Raw genomic sequence first — 22,494 nt, forward strand, 5'->3', positions numbered from 1 at the left:
AGGGTTGGGTTTGGGGTCACTTTCTTTCCCACTGATTGGGTTCTTCATATGGCAGGAGAACGTTTTAACTCTTTGTGTTTTCTCATCGTTGGTGATGCTCCTGTCCTTCTCCCCATCCTTCCACTCTCCTCCTCCCATCTTCCAGCTGTAGGTGACAAGTTCAGCCTCCTCTGTGTTTCCATAACAAGTCAGGGTGCATTGTTTCGATGCAGCAGCACATGCCGGTGGTCTCACCAACACAACAGGCTGTGACACTGCCTTGATCAGTTTTGCAGCATAGCGCTCAGCCTGGGGTTTGTTGTTGATTTCCACTGAATACACCCCGCTGTCAGGTGCACTCATCTTTATGATCTCTAAACTTCCAGTGGTTGTGTTCAGGGTTGTTCGGTGATCATTCTGCCGCCAGATTTTTGTTGTGCTTCCACTGGATGCTGGTGATCTCTCCAGAGAGAGGAGGCCTCAACAGCAGCGTATTGCCTTCCCCGAAAAACTTATCTTTGGCCAAAACAGAGTTCAGCACTGCTGACAGAAAAAACACCCCGTCAGTTTCTCCATGTCCACAGATCAACACAGAACAGGAAGAATGTCTGATTTTATATCTGCACAACGTCTTCTTCACAGTTTCTTCCATATTCTGGTATGCATTCGGTTTCCTTTTAGAATCATAATAAATAATAAATTCATTATCAGAAAATCTTTCTGACACTTTTAACATTCAAAGAACACCATACACCTCGAGATATAAATGTGTGACTGAATAAACAACGTTTTCATGCAACTAAAGCAGCTGTCACACATGCAGACACCACTGTGCTATAACACATTATAGATCACATAAATCAAATATTAAACAGTCTGTCAGTCACACTTAAAACCCCCACTTCCTGGAGCCTGCATCATGAAGCCATGTTAGAGTGTTATCAGCTATCTGTGGTTTAACTCGTGTTTACCGGTATCATGAAGCTCTTTAAAGTGAGACCATTTTTAAAAAGAATTATATTTGAATTTATAAAATACCCAAGGGGAACCTTTAGCTGAATTAATTGAACTTGCTGTGAGTATTCTAATAATATGTATTTACTCCTGTAAAAAAGTAAAAACCATTGATGTCATAACTAATTATACTTTCAGAAAAGCATTATATTAAAATATCCATCTTTTAGTGCAACATGAGAATTTATTTTCTGGTTAATTTTGACAGACAGTATACTAAAAAGTGAGGTGAGGATGTTTATGAAAATATTGCTATAAATAATTTTTATTTATCAGTTAACTTGATATGAAGTTGAGTAAACAGCAAAAACCTAAAGTAAATCAATATTTGCTGAGAGCAGCTCTGTTTCAGCTTTAGTTCTTCATGACTCTGGCTGGATGTTTGGGCTCGTTGTCATGCTGCAGATAATCAGATACAAAAAATCTAAAAAGATTTTTTAGACTTCTATATTACCTGCTGTGTTCAGCCACTATCTGTCTTCTTTGTGTGAGGCATGTGAGTCGTCTGCTTTAGAGAGCGCCTGCATTAAAGCTGAATTATTCAACTAGTCAGTGAAGTAAAACAGTGAACAGTGTCTTCTGTATGGATGTATAGGCATTGGTACACACAAGACAACATGATGGCATATAAAACATCACAGGAAACATTTGATTCATTTTCTAATGTCTAATATCCTGTCAGTTTCTTCAATATCAGCTATCGATTAAAGGCAAAAATGCCAAAAACATGTTTTAAAAAAGGAATAACTTTGTGGATGATGATAATCCAGACTGATCCAGATTAATATTTGTTTGAACACTGAACTCTGTCTGATGGTTGAAATAAACAAACAAAAAACACACAAATTATTATTCAAAGCAGAGTATTTTATTTTTGTTCATTATTTTGCAAATAAGTATTTTACTGATATTAGAAATATTTTCCATTTTATGCCTGTTCTGACAATTTAAATGTAATATATAAAATATATGACAAACAAAAATAAATGCTTCAAAAAAACAAAAAACATCCAAACTCAAAACAAAATTTCCATTAGATTCATCATGAAAACAGTCATTTCTATGATCCTTTTATACTTTTCTTTTACTGGCTCACTTTGATCAATTGTGTCACAAATAAAGAAAGAAAAAATTAACATAATATTGATGGAAATATGGAAAACTGATATGAAATGTGATGAAGAAGAAGTATAAAGTAGCAGAAAATATACATACAGATATACAACACTGTTTTAAAAAGCAATAAAAAAAAAAGAGAAATCTTGTTTTCATGTTTAACTGCTAAACACAACACATTGCCTCTCCCTGACTGGAGTACTGACATGCTTTAATCTTCAACAGGAAACCAAAGTGATCAGGCACTTCAAGCTGCATTATCATAATCATCATCATCATCATCACTTTTTTTGATTAGACAAGTTCAGATCTGTTTCCTGACAAATTCTCATTTCCGCCACACCAAGTACACAAGAGAGACAAGGCAGCCAAAGCAAATTGATATACCACGCTCTTGAATAACGAGAGGGAAATAGCTCCATAAAGACAGCCTCTAAAACTTTCATCCAGTTCATTCATCAGTTCCTTCCATATTCTGGTATGCATTTGGTTTCCTTTTAGAATCATAATAAATAATAAATTCATTATCAGAAAATCTTTCTGACACTTTTAACATTCAAAGAACACCATACACCTCGAGATATAAATGTGTGACTGAATAAACAACGTTTTCATGCAACTAAAGCAGCTGTCACACATGCAGACACCACTGTGCTATAACACATTATAGATCACATAAATCAAATATTAAACAGTCTGTCAGTCACACTTAAAACCCCCACTTCCTGGAGCCTGCATCATGAAGCCATGTTAGAGTGTTATCAGCTATCTGTGGTTTAACTCGTGTTTACCGGTATCATGAAGCTCTTTAAAGTGAGACCATTTTTAAAAAGAATTATATTTGAATTTATAAAATACCCAAGGGGAACCTTTAGCTGAATTAATTGAACTTGCGGTGAGTATTCTAATAATATGTATTTACCCCTGTAAAAAAGTAAAAACCATTGATGTAATAACTAATTATACTTTCAGAAAAGCATTATATTAAAATATCCATCTTTTAGTGCAACATGAGAATTTATTTTCTGGTTAATTTTGACAGACAGTACACTAAAAAGTGAGGTGAGGATGTTTATGAAAATATTGCTATAAATAATTTTTATTTATCAGTTAACTTGATATGAAGTTGAGTAAACAGCAAAAACCTAAAGTAAATCAATATTTGCTGAGAGCAGCTCTGTTTCAGCTTTAGTTCTTCATGACTCTGGCTGGATGTTTGGGCTCGTTGTCATGCTGCAGATAATCAGATACAAAAAATCTAAAAAGATTTTTTAGACTTCTATATTACCTGCTGTGTTCAGCCACTATCTGTCTTCTTTGTGTGAGGCATGTGAGTCGTCTGCTTTAGAGAGCGCCTGCATTAAAGCTGAATTATTCAACTAGTCAGTGAAGTAAAACAGTGAACAGTGTCTTCTGTATGGATGTGTAGGCATTGGTACACACAAGACAACATGATGGCATATAAAACATCACAGGAAACATTTGATTCATTTTCTAATGTCTAATATCCTGTCAGTTTCTTCAATAACAGCTATTGATCAAAGGCAGAAATGCCAAAAAACACGTCTTAAAAAAAAAAAGAATAACTTTGTGGATGATGATAATCCAGACTGATCTAGATTAATATTTGTTTGAACACAGAACTCTGATAGATAGTTGAAACAAACAAACAAACACACAAAGTATTATTAAAAGCAGAGTATTTTATTTTTATTCATTATTTTGCAAATAAGTATTTTATTGATTTTAGAAATATTTTCCATTTTATGCCTGTTCTGACAATTTAAATGTAATATATAAAATATATGACAAACAAAAATAAATGCTTCAAAAAAACAAAAAACATCCAAACTCAAAACAAAATTTCCATTAGATTCATCATGAAAACAGTCATTTCTATGATCCTTTTATACTTTTCTTTTACAGACTCACTTTGATCAATTGTGTCACAAATAAAGAAAGAACAAATTAACATAATAATGATGGAAATATGGAAAACTGATCTGAAATGTGATGAAGAAGAAGTATAAAGTAGCAGAAAATATACATACAGATATACAATGCTGTTCTAAAAAGCAATAAAAAAGAGAGAAATCTTGTTTTCATATTTAACTGCTAAACACAACACATTGCCTCTCTGTGACTGGAGTACTGACATGCTTTATACAATACAGCCAAAGATCTCATGACAGCCCCTAAAACTTTAATCCAGAGTCTGCAGGCTCTTCTCTGAAGAAAGGTTCACCTTTAGTTTTCAAAACCCTGCACCTACCACAGTGGCCAAGATGCCAACAACAAGCAGAAACAGATCCACAGGCAACTCAACTCCAGAACTGGCTGAAACCTTTTCTTTGAAGAAAGGGTTGGGTTTGGGGTCACTTTCTTTCTCACTGATTGGGTTCTTCATCCGGCAGGAGAACATTTTAACTCTTTGTATTGTCTCATCGTTGGTGATGTTCCTGTCCTTCTCCCCAACCATCCACTCTCCTCCCATCTTCCAGCTGTAGGTGACAGGTTCAGCCTCCCCTGTGTTTCCATAACAAGTCAGGGTGCATTGTTTTGATGCAGCAGCACATGCCGGTGGTTTCACCAATGCAACAGGCTGTGGCACTGCCTTGATCAGTGTTGCATTATAGCGCTCATCCTGGAAATCGTTGTTGATCATCACTGAATACTCCCCACTGTCAGCCCGACTCATGTTTATGATCTTCAAACTTCCAGTGGTTGTGTTCAGGGTTGTTCGACCTTTAAACGTACCGTGGTTCTCAGAAGGAACATCTTTCATCCATTTTGCTACCTGATTAAAGTCGTTGTGCATCCACACGATGATGGTGATCTCTCCAGAGAAAGGAGGCCTCAACAGTAGCGTAACACTACCGCCTTCCTCGAAAAATGTATTTTCGGCTAAAACAGAGTTCAGCACCACCAGCAGCAGCACTGCTGACAGAAAACACCCTGTCAGTTTCTCCATGTCCACAGATCAACACAGAACAGGAAGAATGTCTGATTTTATATTTGCACGTCTTCTTCACACTTCCTTCCGTATCATGGTTTCCTTTCCACATTATAATAAACAGGAAGTTCATCATCAGAAAATCTGTGTGACACTTTTAAACAAAATTAATATTTCTGCAAACTTAAAGCCAGTGCAACATCATGTCTCCACACAAGCAAGTCCTTTACTAATCCCTGTATCCCTGTATCCCTGTCTAACCTCTACATTTGACAGATGGAAAAGTTTTAGGCACTTTAGATGTTTAGATTCTTCTTCATAATGCAACATCATCAGGGAGGCACTTTGAAAACACACCATACACCTTGAGATATAAATGTGACTGAATAAACAAAGTTTTCATGCAACTATAGCAGCTGTCACACATGCAGACACCACTGTGCTATAACACATTATAGATCACATAAAACAAGTGTTTAACAGTCTGTCAGTCACATTCAAAACCTCTTCCTTCCTGGAGCCTGCATCATGAAGCCAAGTGAGAGGGTTACCAGCTATCTGTGGTTTAACTCATGTTTACTGGTATCATGAAGCTCTTTAAAGCAAGACCATTTTTAAAGACTTATATTCATAAAATACCTAAGGGGAACCTTTAACATAACTAATTTAACTTACTCTGATCTTGGATGCTGATATTAACTTTCAGAAGCACATTTCCAGTATCTCTAAGACTGCTTTTTATCATCTTAGAAATACATCCAAAGTTAGATCTTTCCTGTCACAGCCTGATTCTGAAAAGTTGTTTCACGCATTCATTTCCAGTCGACTAGACTATTGTAATGGACTCTTTGCTGGACTGGCAAAGCAAACGCTTAATAAACTCAGCTTATTCAGAATGCTGCAGCCAGAGTATTAACCAAAACCAGAAGGTGTGGACACATCACTCCTGTTTTAATTTCTCTTCCCTGGCTCCCAGTAAATCAAATAATTGATTTTAAAATACTTCTTATTGTTTTTAAAGCAATGAACGGCCTAGCTCCCTCCTACGTTGTAGACATGCTCTCTGAATACACACCAGATAGACCCTTGAGATCATCAAATAAAGGTCTCCTCACCATACCTAGAATAAATACTAAATCAGCTCATGGTGCCTTCAGTCATTATGGTCCTACTCTTTGGAATTCTCTACCACATGAACTCAGGTCTGTCTGTTTTTCACAAGCTTATAGTTAGGTTAATGGGTAAAATCTTATTTTTAGAAACAGTGTTATTATTGTTATTTCTTTTAACAATGATAATAATAATACCTTCATGCCCTACTCTCTTATTGTAATACCTTCTCTCCTTCTAATTTTTTTTATGCTGTCTTATATGTTTTTATATGTCTTTATATATATAACATATTCTTATTTTATGTTTTATCTTATTTGTTTTTTATATGTAATGTTAATGTAATCAATTGATTATGTATGATCTTTACTTGTTTTTAAGCACATTGAGTTTATGCCTTCCATATGAAATGTGCTATATAAATACATTTGACTTGACTTTGACTATTTATATTCAGCTTTTTTACACACAAAGCTTTTATCATGTCAATATGTGAGCACATAGTCTGCCCCCATTACACAGAATCTATGTAAGTTACTGTCCCTCTCTTTCTCACACTGTTATGTTTGTGTTTATGTTTATTGTTTAATGTTCAGGTTTATTGCTTTTTCTGTTGACATCTGGCCAACATTGAATTCCTTGTATTTTCTACATGGAGAATAAATCTGATAAATAAATAAAAACTGAGCATTAGAAGATCCCTTCATAATGCATTTACAAGTGACAGGGGACAAAATCCACAGTCCTCCTTTTGTACAAAAATGTATTTAAAAGTTTATCTGAAGCAAATATGAAGCTTCAGCGTCCAAATGAGTCAAATCAAGTAGATATCTTTCAACATTACAGTATTTTCAGTGCCAAAGTCCCTCTTTTTGTTACTATACTTCCACCTGCAGCTCAACAAGGAAACACTGTCTGAGGAAATTTGGTGCTAAAAAGACTGTAAATGTGTCAGATATCCACTTGATATGACTAACTCAGACTGCTGAAGCCTCATATAAGCTTCACATTAACTTTTAAAGGACTGTGTGGACACACTGTGGATTTTGGCCTCCATCACTTACATTGAAAGCGCATTTGAAGGATCTTTTAATAGCCAGTATGAACATAGAGATGAGATGAAGAAGAGGAGATGCTCTGATCAAAGAGAAGGAAGAGGAGGAGGAGGAAGGTCGACAGTTTGCCTCTTGATGTCCAAAGTGCCCTTTTGTCAAGACGTATTTTATGTTTAGCTTCACACAGACTGTCCATCACTTTATAGCTGTTAGCTCAGACCGGCTTCCTACTGCACTTTCTGTTGTAACTTTTAGGAGCGCTCGTTTTGTGCTTCATGTTCTGTCAGATTTTTAAAAGGAAAGCTTTTATATTTTCAGAGTGAGTGAAGGAATCAGGAGAGAGGAGACAAAAGTGAGGAAAAATCGCAGGATGTAATTGTGTTGAAAGAAAAACAAGGAGAAAAGACACAACTGATTGAAGACTGAAAGAAAAGTTTAAGGAGGAAAGAGAAACACATAGAAGCAGCCCAGATGTCAGGTGATGGAGAGATATGAACAAATTCAAAGCAGGAAAACTGGTAAGGAACTTGTAGCTGTATCTAGATGAATTACTGTTCTATAAACATGTTTAAAGGCACAATCTGTTATCCAAATGTAAACTTAAGGACATCCTAACAAACATAAGTCAAAGCACAAGACTGAAACCCTCTTTTTATACAGATACTAACACTATGCAACAACTCTATTAACATGATGTTTTCTTAAGCTGTTAAACAGTTTGTTGACCTCAGTAACTGTTCCTTAACCAAATAGGTGAGATGGGAAAAATGTGTCTAACTGTCTCTTGCACTACTTTGAACTCTGCCTCTCCATTATTTTTAGCCATATTTAATAGTCTTTAAAGAGTCTCCCCTTTCCATCCCAGTTTTTGTTTGTCTTTTAGTTTTTTGAAATTTCTTTGTAATTATGGGATTTGAAGAGCTACATGTTATGCTCTGGATCAGAGATTGTCACCGTATCAAAAGCATATTCTTTGTTTAGAAACAATATGTATATGCTAAATGTCTTTAAAGGAAGAGCCTTTTCACCGCTCATTCTTTTATATGTCGTTCAGTCAAACATTATAAACTGAGTCTTGTAGACAAAAATATTTGAAGCCATGGGCTGATCCTGCCATTCATTTACTCTTACAATGACAAATTATCTGTCCTCACAGTTTATGATCTATACTGTGGCCATTATGGTTCTCAGCTCTTAGTGTGCAGAACACACACAGACAAACACACACACACACTCCCTGAGGTTGTTGGACCCTGAGGTTCTTCATAGGTACATTTTGTTTTTTAGTTTATGGTTCTCTATCATCTGTAGGTAAAACCACTAGAAAAATGAAGCAACACGTCAGTTCTCTGGTTCTAGTTTCTTAAATGTGAATATTTTCTGGGTTCTTTAGTCCTCTATGACAGTAAACTGAATATCTTTGTGTTGTGGAGAAAACAAGACATTTGAGGACGCCATCTTGGACTTTGGGAAACACTGATCCACATTTTGCACCATTTTCTGACTTTTTATGGACCAAACAACTCATCGATTAATCAAGAAAATAAAAATAATGGTTACTTGCAGCTCTAATATACACATATACTGTATATATATATAGCCTAAAAAAGGAGGCAAGGACGCCGTAGTCTCAGTGAGGATTTGCAAGTCTAGTTTCAGTTTTTCAGGTTCAGTATAAGGTAAGGTCAGAGTAAAGAGGACTGTGGTCTAATGTTAGTTTTTGGGGACTCGTTGTGTATATTTGAATCCTCTGAGCTGTGATAAATAAAAGAACATGTGAGTGTTGAGTACAGTGTTGAAGTAAATTCAGATCAACGTCTCCCTCTGCTGGACAAACACAGGAATACCTGAGAGACTGAAGACTTCCTGAAAAAAAGGGTCAGCAGCACTGACATTAGGGCTGAATCCTAATGTCCACCTCCCAGTCAGCACCACAAGGAGGGCAGGTGTGTATGTGTTGCACATAAAAACTCCTAGTATTCACAGCAGTAATGTAGTCAGTGCTGCACAGTGGAAAGTATCGTATTGTGTGTATTTCTGGGCTACATTGTGCCTTCTCTCACATTGAATCTTTGTACTCCAGGAGCTGGACGCTGCTGTGTAGTAGTTTTGTGTACTTTATGAAGGATGTGTGCTATGTGTGGACTATGTCTTGGAATTGCTTTTTTCTTCTTAGCGTGTATGTTTCTCTTATTATTATAAATCTAACAGATCCACAGATATTCAAAACAGAACAAGATTACAGAATGCTTTACACAAAACTAACACACACATACAGGGAGAAAATAGACCAGTAAAACACACATAAGACTCACATTTAAGATGTACAGCATACAAAACAAAAATAAATGGTAGTGGATAAAAAGGAGCTTGAAGAAGTGATTTAAAGGAAGATAATGACTTATCAGACTGAGCTCCTCAAACAGGTTGATCCAGAGCCCTGACAGCAAAGTCCAGGACCCATATTTATCTGTGCTGATAATCAGCACCAAATCATTTCCTACTGCTCAGTGTCAAGTTATAGAAAAAACAGCTGCATTCATGCAAATGGTGGCTTTATTTATTTAACAATTCATTAGTTTTAAACTGCTGATGGCAGAGATATATTTAAAATAGCTTTAAGGACACACAAGTCAACAGGAGGTTTAGCTGGAGATGAGTTCAACAGTGGAGTTGAAAAATTTCATGTTTTTAATGATGCTGTGCCGACAGTCCGTTTGCATCATTATCACTGTGTGCAGTGTTGTACAATACATGCAAGATGCTGCACTAATGTAGAAAAAGGATGTGATTGGATAGGGTTGGATCACACAGTTGAATCACATGATCTAACCTGCAAGTTTACATTATATAGTTATTGTTAAAGCCATCTGATTTGCTTACCAGTGTTTACTTACAGCCTAATGCAAATGACTTGTTAAATATCATTATGAGATATAAACTATTCATTTTGACATCATATTTTTGCATATAAAAGCTAGATACCTATACTTTTAATAGCTACACACAGAGCAAATCTGAAATGTAATCTGGAGTCATGAAGAGCCTTTAAAAGTAATCAATCAAATCTATTGAATCAATCCTAAAACAAACAGGTAACTAGTTAAGTGATGATAGAAATGGAGTGATATGATCTCTTTTCCTGGTTTTAGTTCAAAGTCTAACAGCAGCAGTGTTCTGTGATAGTTTTATATATATATTATTTTAATATGTTTTAATGGTGAAAACAGGACTGGACAAGCTGCTGATATGATCATCAAAACTACGACTGGAATCAAAATATACAAAGTGTTTCACCACAGGCTTGATGTTGTTATCAACAGAAGCAAGATATGATTTGACCTGTGCATGCAGGTTTTCTGGACCAATAATAAATTCTTTCAGAATTTAACCCAATGAAATTTGTGGACATCCAATCTGTAACATGTTTCCTATCTGGGCCTGTATTTATCAAGCGTCTCAGATTAGGAAATCACTTGTAGGTTTTAGTCCTTGGTTAACTCTCAGTGCAATTCTGAGACTCTTGAGAAATATGGGCCCAGGGTCAGAGTCTGATTTATAATAACTGTTTTTAAAATCTTTTTCTGCATCAAACAGCTCATGTATAACACATCTGTAAAGTGCTGAAAAAGCAAAATCCAGAGACAACTGTTCAGTTTATAGTGAGTTAAGTGAAGAGTGAAGATGACAAAATCTAGATCCAGACTACGGTCCAGATGGATCATCAGGATATATCTTCTCTCAACAAACTTCAATGGATGTTCACTCACATTCTTACTGAGATCACCTCCTCCATCTGATGGGAGAAGAAACAACAGAGGTCATAAATCAGTGTTTAGTGAGACTCACTTTGTCAGCTGTCAGTCAGTGATGCAGCACATCCAGTATAAAGAGCAGCAGGGACTTCAGTTCTGTTCAGACCAGAAGTGGAACAATTGTGCAGCGTGGCCAGCTTCCTTTCAGCTTTCATGTTAACATGTTATCAAGTCTGTTTACTCTGCAGAATTCATTGCAGTACACAGAGGGAATAAACTGCTGAGAGTCATGAGTCATGAACACATCATTACTGCGGAAACAGAGACATTCACTCATCAGTTTACTGATGGATTTACTGTTGATACATGTGAACTGTTAGAAAAGTTTAAAAGCTACAGAGTCTCTGTGGGATTTGAAGATATTTCCTGCTGTTAAATCATCACATGATTTTCAGGCTGCAGTCAGACTGATCTTAGAGCTCTGACAGAGATGAACTCATCAATTCTTTAGTGTTGAAATGAGACAACAAACACTTTCAGATCAGATTTGATGGTACAACAGTTTGATGATGAGGACCACTGTCTCTATACATCTTGTAAGGCTGTCAGCTGTAATCCAGCTTTATTTCCTGCAGATATGAACAACAACAACAACAGTCATCTTGACTTCAACTCCAACACATGATCACAACAAGCTTGAAACTTGTCACCATTCTCCTCTCACAGCTTCAATGAGTTTAAGCAGCCACTGAGAAGATTGAAGGTTCACCAGGAAATACTGGATATTTACTTTGATACTAACTGTGTTTAACACAATACTGCTGAAACCAGGACGGACAGACTCCAAATATCTACTGACCTCAAAGTCTCCAGTCTACAGTGTGGACTCTCCTTAAGATCAGACAGCAGCTTTACATCTGAAACCTGAAGGCTGTTGTAGTTCAGATCCAGCTCTCTCAGATAGGAGGGGTTGGACTTCAGAGCTGAGGCCAGAGAAGCACAGCTGATCTCTGACAAACTGCAGCACCACAATCTGAATAAAGAATAAATGATGTAGATAAAAAATCCATTTATAGTACGATCAGATTTGTTCAGGTTTTAAATGTGTAGTTCAACATTACTATGTCCTTATCAATGAGCTTTTCTCTAAAATGAGTAGAGTGACTTTGTCATTGTGTTATTGTGGATCATCATAATGTCTGCCTTCTATAGACATCATCCAAATGTCACCACAACATTCAAACACATATTCATGTCAACACTGGTTCATAAAATGCTGCTGAACTCAGTCAAGTCTGTAACTAGAGGCTCAATATGAAATCAGACATGTTGGACCAAGAACCTGTTCATTATTTATTACATGACCCCCTTCTTTCTGTATTTGGTAGTTTGGTAGGTATGTGTGAGAAAAAATGCTCATTTGTGAAGGAAAGATGTTCAATGTTCATTTTATGGAAATGCTCAACTTATGAGCTATATCTTTTCAAAAGAATGTGCTAATCAAAGCTACAGGGCCTCACTCTGGCCTCCAAGGTCTCATGCAAGAGTTCTCTTATGTTCATGGCGCCAGGCTGGGAGATAAGGTGGTAACCTTGGATGGATAACAACAGTTGCCCGCGTTATTTTCCAATAAGAGTTCATTCTGACACCAAGTGTCCTCGTTTCTCCCCTCACTGGTGGCATGACTTGGGCAATTCTACAAGAACTGATTATTTTCCTGTTTGTGCTAAGAATTTGGTACAACTGTATCCATGTAATCACTGTGCCAAAGGTGTCTCCGATGTCAGATATTTGTTTTCAATAAACTTCATATATTCAAGTAAGCATCAATTGGACCCTGTGGAGTATGTTCAGCTATATTTTTCATCAAAGTATTATTCCACTATTATTCAACAAGTACAAGATTTATTCTATCAGTATGTGTAATTAAAACATGTTATTCGTGGCAGTAATCATTCCTCCTGTCCATACTGACTGTGAAGTGGTCTCTTCCAAACACAGCTGCACTGTAGGAAAGTTCATAATGCTAATATGAGGCTTTGACAGTCTGGTAGACACCTACTTGATTTGTCTAACTCAAAGTTACAGACTATTAGTACAAAATTCCCTCTTTCAGTTACAATCCATCCACTGCAGCTCAGCAAGGAAACACTGAAGAAACACAAAGATACTCATTTGATATGTGTAACTCAGACTGCCGAAGCTTCATATTAGTTTAAACTTTGGAAGTCATTTTTTCAAAGAACAAGACTGTGGATTTGGAATCCCTGAAAAATTTAAATTCTACAGATTTGTGCAAATCCTGAAAATTTATGAACCAAACATTTGAAACTTCAATGAAGGATTTGAATTGAAAATATAGAAAAAAACTACCAAACCTACAGCCAGTGAACTGACCTCAGAGTCTCCAGTCTACAATTTGAACTCTCTAGTCCAGCACACAGAAGCTTCACTGCTGAAACCTGTAGCTTGTTGTAGCTCACATCCAGCTCTCTCAGATGGGAGGGGTTGGACTTCAGAGCTGAGGCCACAACTTCATAATGAGTCTCTGAGAGTCCACAGTTATACAGTCTGTCATGACATGACATATATTACAACACATGTTATCATCAAAGAAGGCTCTTTATATTTACTTCATGCTTTTGATGACAAAATAGTTTGACATTCCTTATTTTGATTAACATTTTCTCTTCACATCAGTGGTTCAGCTAATCTTTTTTTAAATTTTTTAAAATATTTTGGTTTTGGGGCATTTTATTCCTTACATGGAAATTGACAGTTGAGAGATAACAGGAAACAATAGGAGAGAGAGACAGGGAATGATATGAAAAAAGGTCAGTTGCTGGATTCAAACCACCAGCATTCTTTTGACCGTTTTGGTATGAAGTAACCAAAACAGCATTCCCAGTTCAGCTAATCGTATCTCACTGTGACTGAATGAAACGGTGATTCCCATCACTCTCTCTCACACCTGCAGATTTTTAATCTTTGTTTTACTTTAATCTTGCAGATGAAGGGAGAGAAAATGGAGTTACATTGAGGCTTCCATAATGTGCATAGTCTGTGTGATTTGTCTGTCTCCACAAAGTTAGCATTAGGCCATCTTGATTAGAAAACCATTTTTACTCTCTACTATTTTTAATTTGACTCCAGGATATTTTTACTCAGTTCAACTCAGTGAACAGTTACAGTTGAGAAAGATCATCTCTCTTTGCTACCTGCTGCTGTCAGGTTAACATCCATATGCAGGGAAATTTAGTGACTGTTGAGAAACACAAATGAAACAAATGGCTTGACAATACAGAGCTGTACATAATTAAATATTAATGTAATTGAATATTTAGATGTGCATGACAGATGAAGGCATGATGTTTAGTTGTTAACATTCTTTTCTGAGAATCTGAAAAACTGATTCAGCACACAAACACTTGAAAATTAACAAACCAATAAGGTTGAATTCTTTTCAATATAATGCCATCAGAAAGAAGAAAGATGTTGAAGCTATCAGGGTATCAACATGAAAATATAAGATTGACCTTTAAAGTATATAAATCCTCTTAAACAGTCTGAATTCTACCATTCTGCTCTTATATATTCATCAGCCCTCTGTGCATTTCCTTCTACCACTCTTCTCTACAACAACAAAAGAGAAACATCTGAGAAGTTTTATTTCTGTGACCAACAGAATATAAGAAATACTTAAAAACATGACTATGTAACACAACTTCCCTCTTAAAATTAGAAGTTGAATCCATGAGAAATAAAAGGCACCATTGCTTGGTTCAACAAACTCAGGGGTTTTGTCTCTAATGAAACCTCAACGACAACCTCTAAAGTCCTTCATTTGTTTTAATGTTTGAATGATGCCACCATCCCCAAATGAAGATAAATAGAAGAAAAAACTGTAAAATCCAATACTTTCTAGAAATAAATAGAATAACTGATTTCAATAACTTAACAGCTATAAACACAAACAACTGAAAAATCAACATTATTTGCATTCACAATATTTGAAACAGTTCAAGAACATCTGAGACTAAATATAACTTAGATATTATTTCAGCTATAAACAAGCAGAACAATATTTTAACAATAATAAGAATTTTATATCACTTATATTTTAAGAACTAAACTACTGATCTACACCGATTTATAATGCTAACCACATCTGGACTTACTGAGCCTTTCTGCAGTTCCTCACAGCTGGGATCAGTCTCAGTCGTCCTTCAGGTGATGTGTTGTACTTTCTCAGGTCCAACTCATCCAGAACCTCCTCTGACATCTGCAGCATGTAGGCCAGAGCTGAGCATTGGAACACAGAGAGTTTCTTCACTGATCTGTTCTCGATCTTCAGGAACTCTTGGATCTCCTGATGTACTGAGCGGTCATTCATTTCCATCAGACAGTGAAAGATGTTGATGCTTCTGTCACGAGAGATATCCTCACTGTTCATCTCCTTCAGGTTGTTGATGACTGTCTGAATGATTTCTGGACTGTTCTCTGTCCGACCCAGCAGGCCTCCTAAGAGACTCTGGTTGGACTCCAGAGAGAGGCCATGAAAGAAGCGAAGAAACAGGTCCAGGTGGCCATTTTTACTTTTAAGAGATTTCTCCATGGCTGCCATCAGGAGGACATCCAGAGATGGGTATTTATGATTGCTGCCAGATGGGCCATAGCTATCATTGTTTCTGAAATACTTAGAAATCTTCATGAGGAAAGACTTTGGTTTTGATTTGCTGTGTCCGTAGTCTTTTCCCAGGAAGTCCTCCAGTACCTCTGTGTTTCTGTTGGTGTAACAGTGGTACATGTAGACTGCAGCCAGAAACTCCTGAACGCTCAGATGAACAAAGCAGTAGACTGTTTTCTGGAAGATCACATTCTCTCTCTTGAAGATCTCTGTACAAACTCCTGATAACACCGAGGCCTCTGTGACATCAAGACCACACTGCTCCAGGTCTTCCTGGTAGAAGATGAGATTTCCTTTCTCCAGATGTTCACACGCCAGCCTCCCCAGTTTCAGAAGAACTTCCCTGTCAGCCTCCGTCAGCTTCTGTGGACTTGTCTTATGTCCCTCACTATACTTGTGCTTCTTCCTCTTTGTCTGAACCAGCAGGAAGTGTGAGTATAGGTCAGTCAGGGTCTTGGGCAGCTCTCCTCTCTGGTATGTGGTCAACATGTGCTCCATAACTGTAGCAGTGATCCAGCAGAAGACTGGGATGAGACACATAATGTAGAGGCTCCTGGATGTCTTGATGTGTGAAATGATTCTGCTGGCCAGCTCTTCGTCACCGAATCTCCTCCTGAAGTACTCCTCCTTCTGGGCATCAGTGAAGCCTCGTACTTCTGTTACCCTGTCAACACATGTAGTAGGGATCTGATTGGCTGCTGCAGGTCGCGAAGTTATCCAGACGAGAGCCGAGTGAAGCAGATTCCCTTCAAAGAGGTTTGTCAACAGCACGTTGACTGATGACTTCTGTGTGACATCAGACACGACCTTCCTGTTCTTGAAGTCCAGTGAAAGTCTGCTTTCATCCAGACCATCAAAGATGAACAAAACTTTAAAGACAGCGAGCTTCTCTGCTGTGACCTTCTGTAATGTTGGATGGAAAACATGGATCAGCATGAGAAGACTGTACTGCTCATCTTTAATCAAGTTCAGCTCCCTGAACGAAAGCAGAATCACCAGACTGACATCTCGGTTTTCCAAGCCCTCTGCCCAGTCCAGAGTGAACTTCTGCACTGCGAAGGTTTTTCCAACACCAGCGACACCGTTCGTCAGAACAACTCTGATGTGTTTCTGTTGGTCAGGTAAGACTTTAAAGATGTCATTACACTTGATTGGAGTGTCATGGAGGGTCTTCATTTTGGAAGCTGTTTCAAGCTGCCTCATCTCATGTTGGGTATTAACCTCTTCACTCTGTCCCTCTGTGATGTAGAGCTCAGTGTAGATCCTGTTGAGGAGGATTTCACTTCCTGCTTCATCAGTTCCTTCAGTCACATGTTCACATCTCCTCCTCAGACTGATCTTATGTTCATCTAAAACCTCCTGCAGACCACTTTCTGCTGAAAGACAAGAAAAAAGGTACAATTAAAAAGAAATATGTCTCATTACATTAATTTTCAGTAGGACAGAGAAAGTAGATTCCTGCCCTGTTTTCAGAGATGATAACATCAGCAGACAGATCTTCAGTCTTACTTTGTACAGCGCTGGTCTGACTGTCTGTCTGCAGTCCAGGTCTTGTTCTGGATCTTTCTGCACACTGAGGACAGGAGGAATCTCCTGATGAAGCAGATTGGTCCCAGTATGAGGTGATGCACTGTCTGCAGAACCAGTGTCCACAGCTGGTAGAGACTGGATCCTTCAGGACGTCCTGACACAAAGAACAGTAGGACAGCTGCTCCTCCACAGAAACACCCCTCATCTTCCTCTCTCTGTGGACATGAATATATTCTTTATGACACTACTATATTAGTGGTGGCCAACTGACAGCTCACAATTTGCATGCAGCTCTTTTCCTACATAAACAGTCCAGACTGTAAGTATTTGGACAGTCACACATTTTTTTGTTCTTCATGTTCTGGGTTTCAGCACATTCAATTTAAAACAAAAAAATATATACTGCAATTGCAAGGGTTTAAAAGTAATTAGACAGACACAACAGAGCGCCAGCAAAAGCAGAGAAGAAGAAGAATAGTGCAAGCCAGTAAAAATGGATGTAAACAATGCAGGATTTAAAATACTAGCTTCAAAAATTGTCTTTGCAAATGTTTCATGAGGAGGAAAATGGATTCAACACATTTGTTAGACCACAAGGACACACACAATGTGTTTTGGTAAGTGAATCAATGTAAACATGACTTCTTTTTGTTAACAAGAAAACCCCACAGGGCTCCTTTAAGCTACTATGAACCATTAAAGGTCAGGTAAGCAGGAGGCAACTGAGCAAAACAGAAAAGTCCACTTGTGAAAAATAACAGACTGCTGCTCTTTTTTCTTGTGGTGTGGTTCTGAACAGAGAGCTCTGCTAAATATCTTCATAATGCATCTTTTCAGATGTAACATGAAACATGGCACAGGGTCATGATTTAATAATGATAACAAATAGTTATGTTCATATCTCCTTCTGCATGTTCTAAACATTTTATCTACAGCTGCAAACTGGATATATTTCACTGAAGAGATTTTATCATCTACATGTTTGTCTGACCTTTGGGGTCTGAAAATGACAAATGACAAAAAATTATTTTTATATAACTGTTTATTTAGTAACAGTTAAACTAAAGGCACTGCTGCCTGATGCTGGGCTGTTAGATTAACTTGTTCATGTCTGGAAAGCAAACAAAACAATCTGTCCTCTGCAACTTAACCTATATTAAATATTGGTTAAAGCAACTAATAAACATTTCAGAACAGCAATCAAGCACTCTTTCTACAAAATTAAAGCTATAAACGAAGAAATAATGCAGTCAATGATCAAACAACAAAACTCAGCAAACATGCCCATGCGGGCCCACTGCGGGTATGTGTGGGTTTACTATGGGGAAGTGTGGGCAGGGCAAACCCACACTAATCCCAGATGGACCCCATGTGGGTAAGCATATGCGGGGCCCACAGCAGTTTTGACCTTTTGGGCCCCTCTGTGGGCTTTCTGTGGTCAAGCCCACTGTTGGACCTGCCCACAGAAAACCCACATGGGTCCCCTGTGCAGGGCTCACAGCAGTCTTGCCCTTTTGGGCACCCATCATGGTTTTCTGTGGGAAACCCACTGTGGGCTTACTCACAGAAATCCAACATGGGCCACACTGTGGGATGGCCCATGCCGGGCCCACAGCAGTTTTGCCCTTTGGGGCCACCATGAGGGTTTCCCATGGAATACCCACTGTTGGCTTGCCTACAGAATGCCCACACAGACCCCCCTGTGGGTTAGCCTCTGCAGGTCCCACAGCAATTTTACTTCTTAAGGCCCAAATGAGGGTTTTCTGTGGGAAACCCATTGTAGGCTTGTCCACAGAATGCCCACACAGACCCCCCTGTGGGATAGTCTGTGCCGGGCCCAAAGCAGTTTTGCTCTTTGGGGCCACCATGAGGGTTTCCCATGGGATACGTACTGTGGGCTTGCCCACAGAATGCACACACAGGCCGCGCTGTGGGATAGTCTGGGTGTGTAAAATTTAAATCTGTATATGTCGCAGGAAACATTGAATTTATGTCACTGTATTTGCAGAGAATTGATTGGCTGTAGTTCCTGTCACTGTTTGTTAAAAGTTTTGATCTGCTGAAGGCCTTTGGATTGTTTTTCTCACCCTAATCCCAGCAAACATGCCCCTTTGGGACCCATGTGGGGCCACTGCGGGAATAAAATGAGCCCCACAGGGGCAGCCCACTGTGGGCCCCATTACCTGTGTGAAATGCAGGGCACATGTGGGCACACAGGTAATGGAGCCCACAGTGGGCTGCCCCTGTGGGGCTCATTTTATTCCCGCAGTGGCCCCACATGGGTCCCAAAGGGGCATGTTTGCTGGGAAAGATGACTGACTGAATTAAAAAGAAAACAGAATTATAAAAGAATATTGCTGTAATGTAGGTTATCAAATGACATTAAGAAACTGAATCATCTTCAGGTCAGTTTACAGTAGAAACAGTCTATTACTTTGTGTCTGAGGGTCCAGGTCCATTACTGAAGTTTAGAGGATCACGTTTAGACCGGTCACTCTTAATAGACAGACAGCTGGATATCAGAGACTTTGCTCCGTCCTCCTCTTCCTCCAAATCATTCATCTTCTGGAGTCTGAGAAGTAAACTAGTAACACTGGAGAAACACACACATACACAGTATAATGAACCCAGTTCTTTCTTACACCCATACACATCTGCTTGCTCTCTTAGTTCAAACATGCAAAATTTGCTCTCTGTTCCATGCACCTGCCTTAAAACCCATGGTGATCAAGCTTTTGAGGCCGTGGCACTTAAGCCTTGGAATGCTCTACCTGCACCCTTAAGGTCTGCTGATTCTGCATATTCATTTAAAAAGCTGCTTAAAACACACCTTTTTAGACAAGCATTAGAGAATTTCCTGTAAGTACTTGACATTTTATATTTCCATGTTTTTTGTGTATTTTTCTGTGCACTTTTTATGTTTTTTACTGTGTATTTTTTATTACAGATTGTTTATTTCTCTGTATTTCTTTGTGGCATCATGCTCATGTAATGCACTTTGTGACGATTGTCTGTGAAAAGTGCCATATAAATAAATTTTACTCACTTTACTTTTACTTACTTCCTCTCAAGTTAGTATCTTCTTATTAGTTTACATTACTTTAACTACAACCATGTGTATTTTCCAGCCATCACAAAGATACACTTTGACTCTGGTTTAAATCCAACAAATAGACTTCAGATAAACATCTGTTTCACTCTTAACTCTGATTTCTATCTGTTTTGACTGCAGCAGTGTGCCACATTACATCACTGTGAGGACACAGAAAACAGGAAAAGAAAAAAGGAAACGTTTGAAGACGTCAACTGTGTGTCACTGTGATTTGATATTTTCCAGTCAACTAAATCAACTAATCAGAAAAATAATCAGCAGATTGATCAATAATGACAGTAATCATTATTTGCAGCTCTAATATTAACACTCACCCTGCCTTTGACTTGCTGTTTTCCTCCTTCTGCTCTGTTGACGTTAAAAATGGAGACTGCAGATAGTTTCACTTCCAGCGTTCCTCCCCGTTTGCTCCTCCTGCGTTCTTCTTTACTGAAAGTCACGTGTGTGTGTATGTGTGTACCAGGTATTCCTCATGTTGTGGGGAGATAAATCTGTTTAAACAGTTTCATGTGGGGACTCGCCTCACCTTTGGAGACAATTTTTGGACCCTTTGTCTAATCTTTGATTTTTGGTGAAATATTGGATCATTTGAACATATATTGAAATGAAAGCATGTGAGAAGTTTAGAGGGAAAAATCACTATTTGGTGGAGCTGTTAACAACTCATAGACATGTGAAACGTGACCCCGACTACACACTGCTTTTTGTAAGACGTCAAAAGCCAAAAAGGTTGGAAACCACTGGTTTCATCTTTAACAATGTGTTGTATTTTAAAAGCTTGTTATATTATCCGTTGTGTCAAATCTTCATCTGAAAAGTAACTAAAGCTGTCAAATAAATGTAGTGGAGTAGAGTACAATATTTCCCTCTGAAATGTAGTGGAATGGTAGTATAAAGTAGCATCACATGGAAATACTCAAGTAAAGTGCAAGTACCTCTAAATTGTACTTAAGTACAGTACTTGTCAGTGTGCAGAAACAGAGATTTTGTAGGATTTAATGGCACAGAGTTGAATCAGAATCTACATGGTGATGGTGGAGAACTCACTCTCAGTAACATGAAAGAGCTGACTGCCTCCACGTTTCTGCTGCAGACTGAACAGAAATGCAACCAGCCAACAACCACTGCAAACATATTGACTATTATCTGTATGTACAGTAAACATGCAGGGCTCCGTTTTTTTAATAATGGACTTCAGACCTACACAAAGACACAAAGCAAAGGCTATTCCTGATGGTTGATCTATGATTAATCAGCTAATAAACTGTTATTGGACACAATGTTAATCTGTGTTTAGTAAAGTCACAGTAAAGCAGTTCTGCATTAATATGAATGTTATTACATGATGAAGAAAATAAAATGTATTAACTGGATTCAGGAGATTTTCAACTGTTACTTTAATGCCTTTTATATAAATATACATAAAACATTTTAAGGACTCACAGATATCACTGTACATATATTATATCTACATAATACACACTGTAATAATATGATTGTACACACAGTACAAAATGATGGTGTATAAAACATCTCAGGCAACGCTTCATTTGTAAAATTTTCCATTTTAACACATTTTCATCTGAACTTCATCAGTGTTAAAGGCTGTGTAAGAAGGCACAGAAGGCAGAATTGTTGTCAAGCGCTTCCATCTTTTCATCTGCTGATGCATGAAAAACATTATTACTTGATATTGTAGAATTTGGGGTTTTGGTCACTCTCACAAAAAAGATGTCAATATGTATCATCAAAATGTAAAGTTTGTGTTCCAGAGTGAAGGTTTGATGATTTTTTTATTGGTAAATATATATAAGTTGGTACCATTGTTAATTATTCTCTTATTTAACACCTTGACGTATATTATTTCATGAGCCTGGAGAAACTTGCTGCCAATGTTAATAAAAGGTCCTTGATCATATACTTTTGTGGGCCGAGTTTGCAGTCAATAACACAAACACTTTTACTGACTACACATTCATCTTGCAGGAATTCATTGTAAAAACTAAATTCAATGTGCTTATCTGTCTCAATTTACCTCATTTCCAGACTGTCGCCTCATCAAGCTAATGTCTGGATGAGATATTTCACAATCCAGTATGAGAGACGTGTCACCTCTGGGAACCTCCAGTTAGTCAGTTAAACCTGCATTAACTAATATTTTTATCCACTAGATTCCAGCAGAA

General features: G+C 37.8%; 3 protein-coding genes across 5 annotated transcripts in view; all 3 read right to left on the bottom strand.

Moving 5' to 3' along the window:
- LOC121911227 (G-protein coupled receptor 4-like) overlaps positions 1–22,494 on the bottom strand; it is a 723,099-nt gene that overhangs the window by 72,246 nt on the left and 628,359 nt on the right. The window lies entirely within an intron of this gene.
- LOC121911233 lies at positions 3,912–6,478 on the bottom strand. The gene has a single exon (XM_042432536.1). It carries the CDS (start codon positions 5,078–5,080, stop codon positions 4,364–4,366), a length of 717 nt encoding a protein of 238 aa, XP_042288470.1. The 5' UTR covers positions 5,081–6,478; the 3' UTR covers positions 3,912–4,363.
- Positions 8,852–20,703, bottom strand: LOC121911185 (protein NLRC3-like). 3 transcript variants are annotated; one of them, XM_042432446.1, is made up of 7 exons: positions 20,626–20,703; positions 19,634–19,792; positions 17,179–17,414; positions 15,161–17,042; positions 13,380–13,553; positions 11,842–12,015; positions 8,852–11,023 (listed from the first exon to the last, which is right to left on the bottom strand). In XM_042432446.1, the coding sequence occupies exons 2-7, from the start codon at positions 19,759–19,761 to the stop codon at positions 11,011–11,013; spliced, it is 2,607 nt and encodes an 868-aa protein (XP_042288380.1). In that variant the 5' UTR covers positions 19,762–19,792; positions 20,626–20,703; the 3' UTR covers positions 8,852–11,010. The 3 variants fall into 3 exon arrangements, with proteins under 3 accessions (XP_042288380.1, XP_042288379.1, XP_042288381.1); XM_042432445.1 differs by having other exon boundaries at positions 15,161–17,045; XM_042432447.1 differs by lacking the exon at positions 13,380–13,553 and having other exon boundaries at positions 15,161–17,045.

Source organism: Thunnus maccoyii, chromosome 14 (assembly GCF_910596095.1).
Source record: "Thunnus maccoyii chromosome 14, fThuMac1.1, whole genome shotgun sequence".
NCBI lineage: Eukaryota > Metazoa > Chordata > Actinopteri > Scombriformes > Scombridae > Thunnus > Thunnus maccoyii.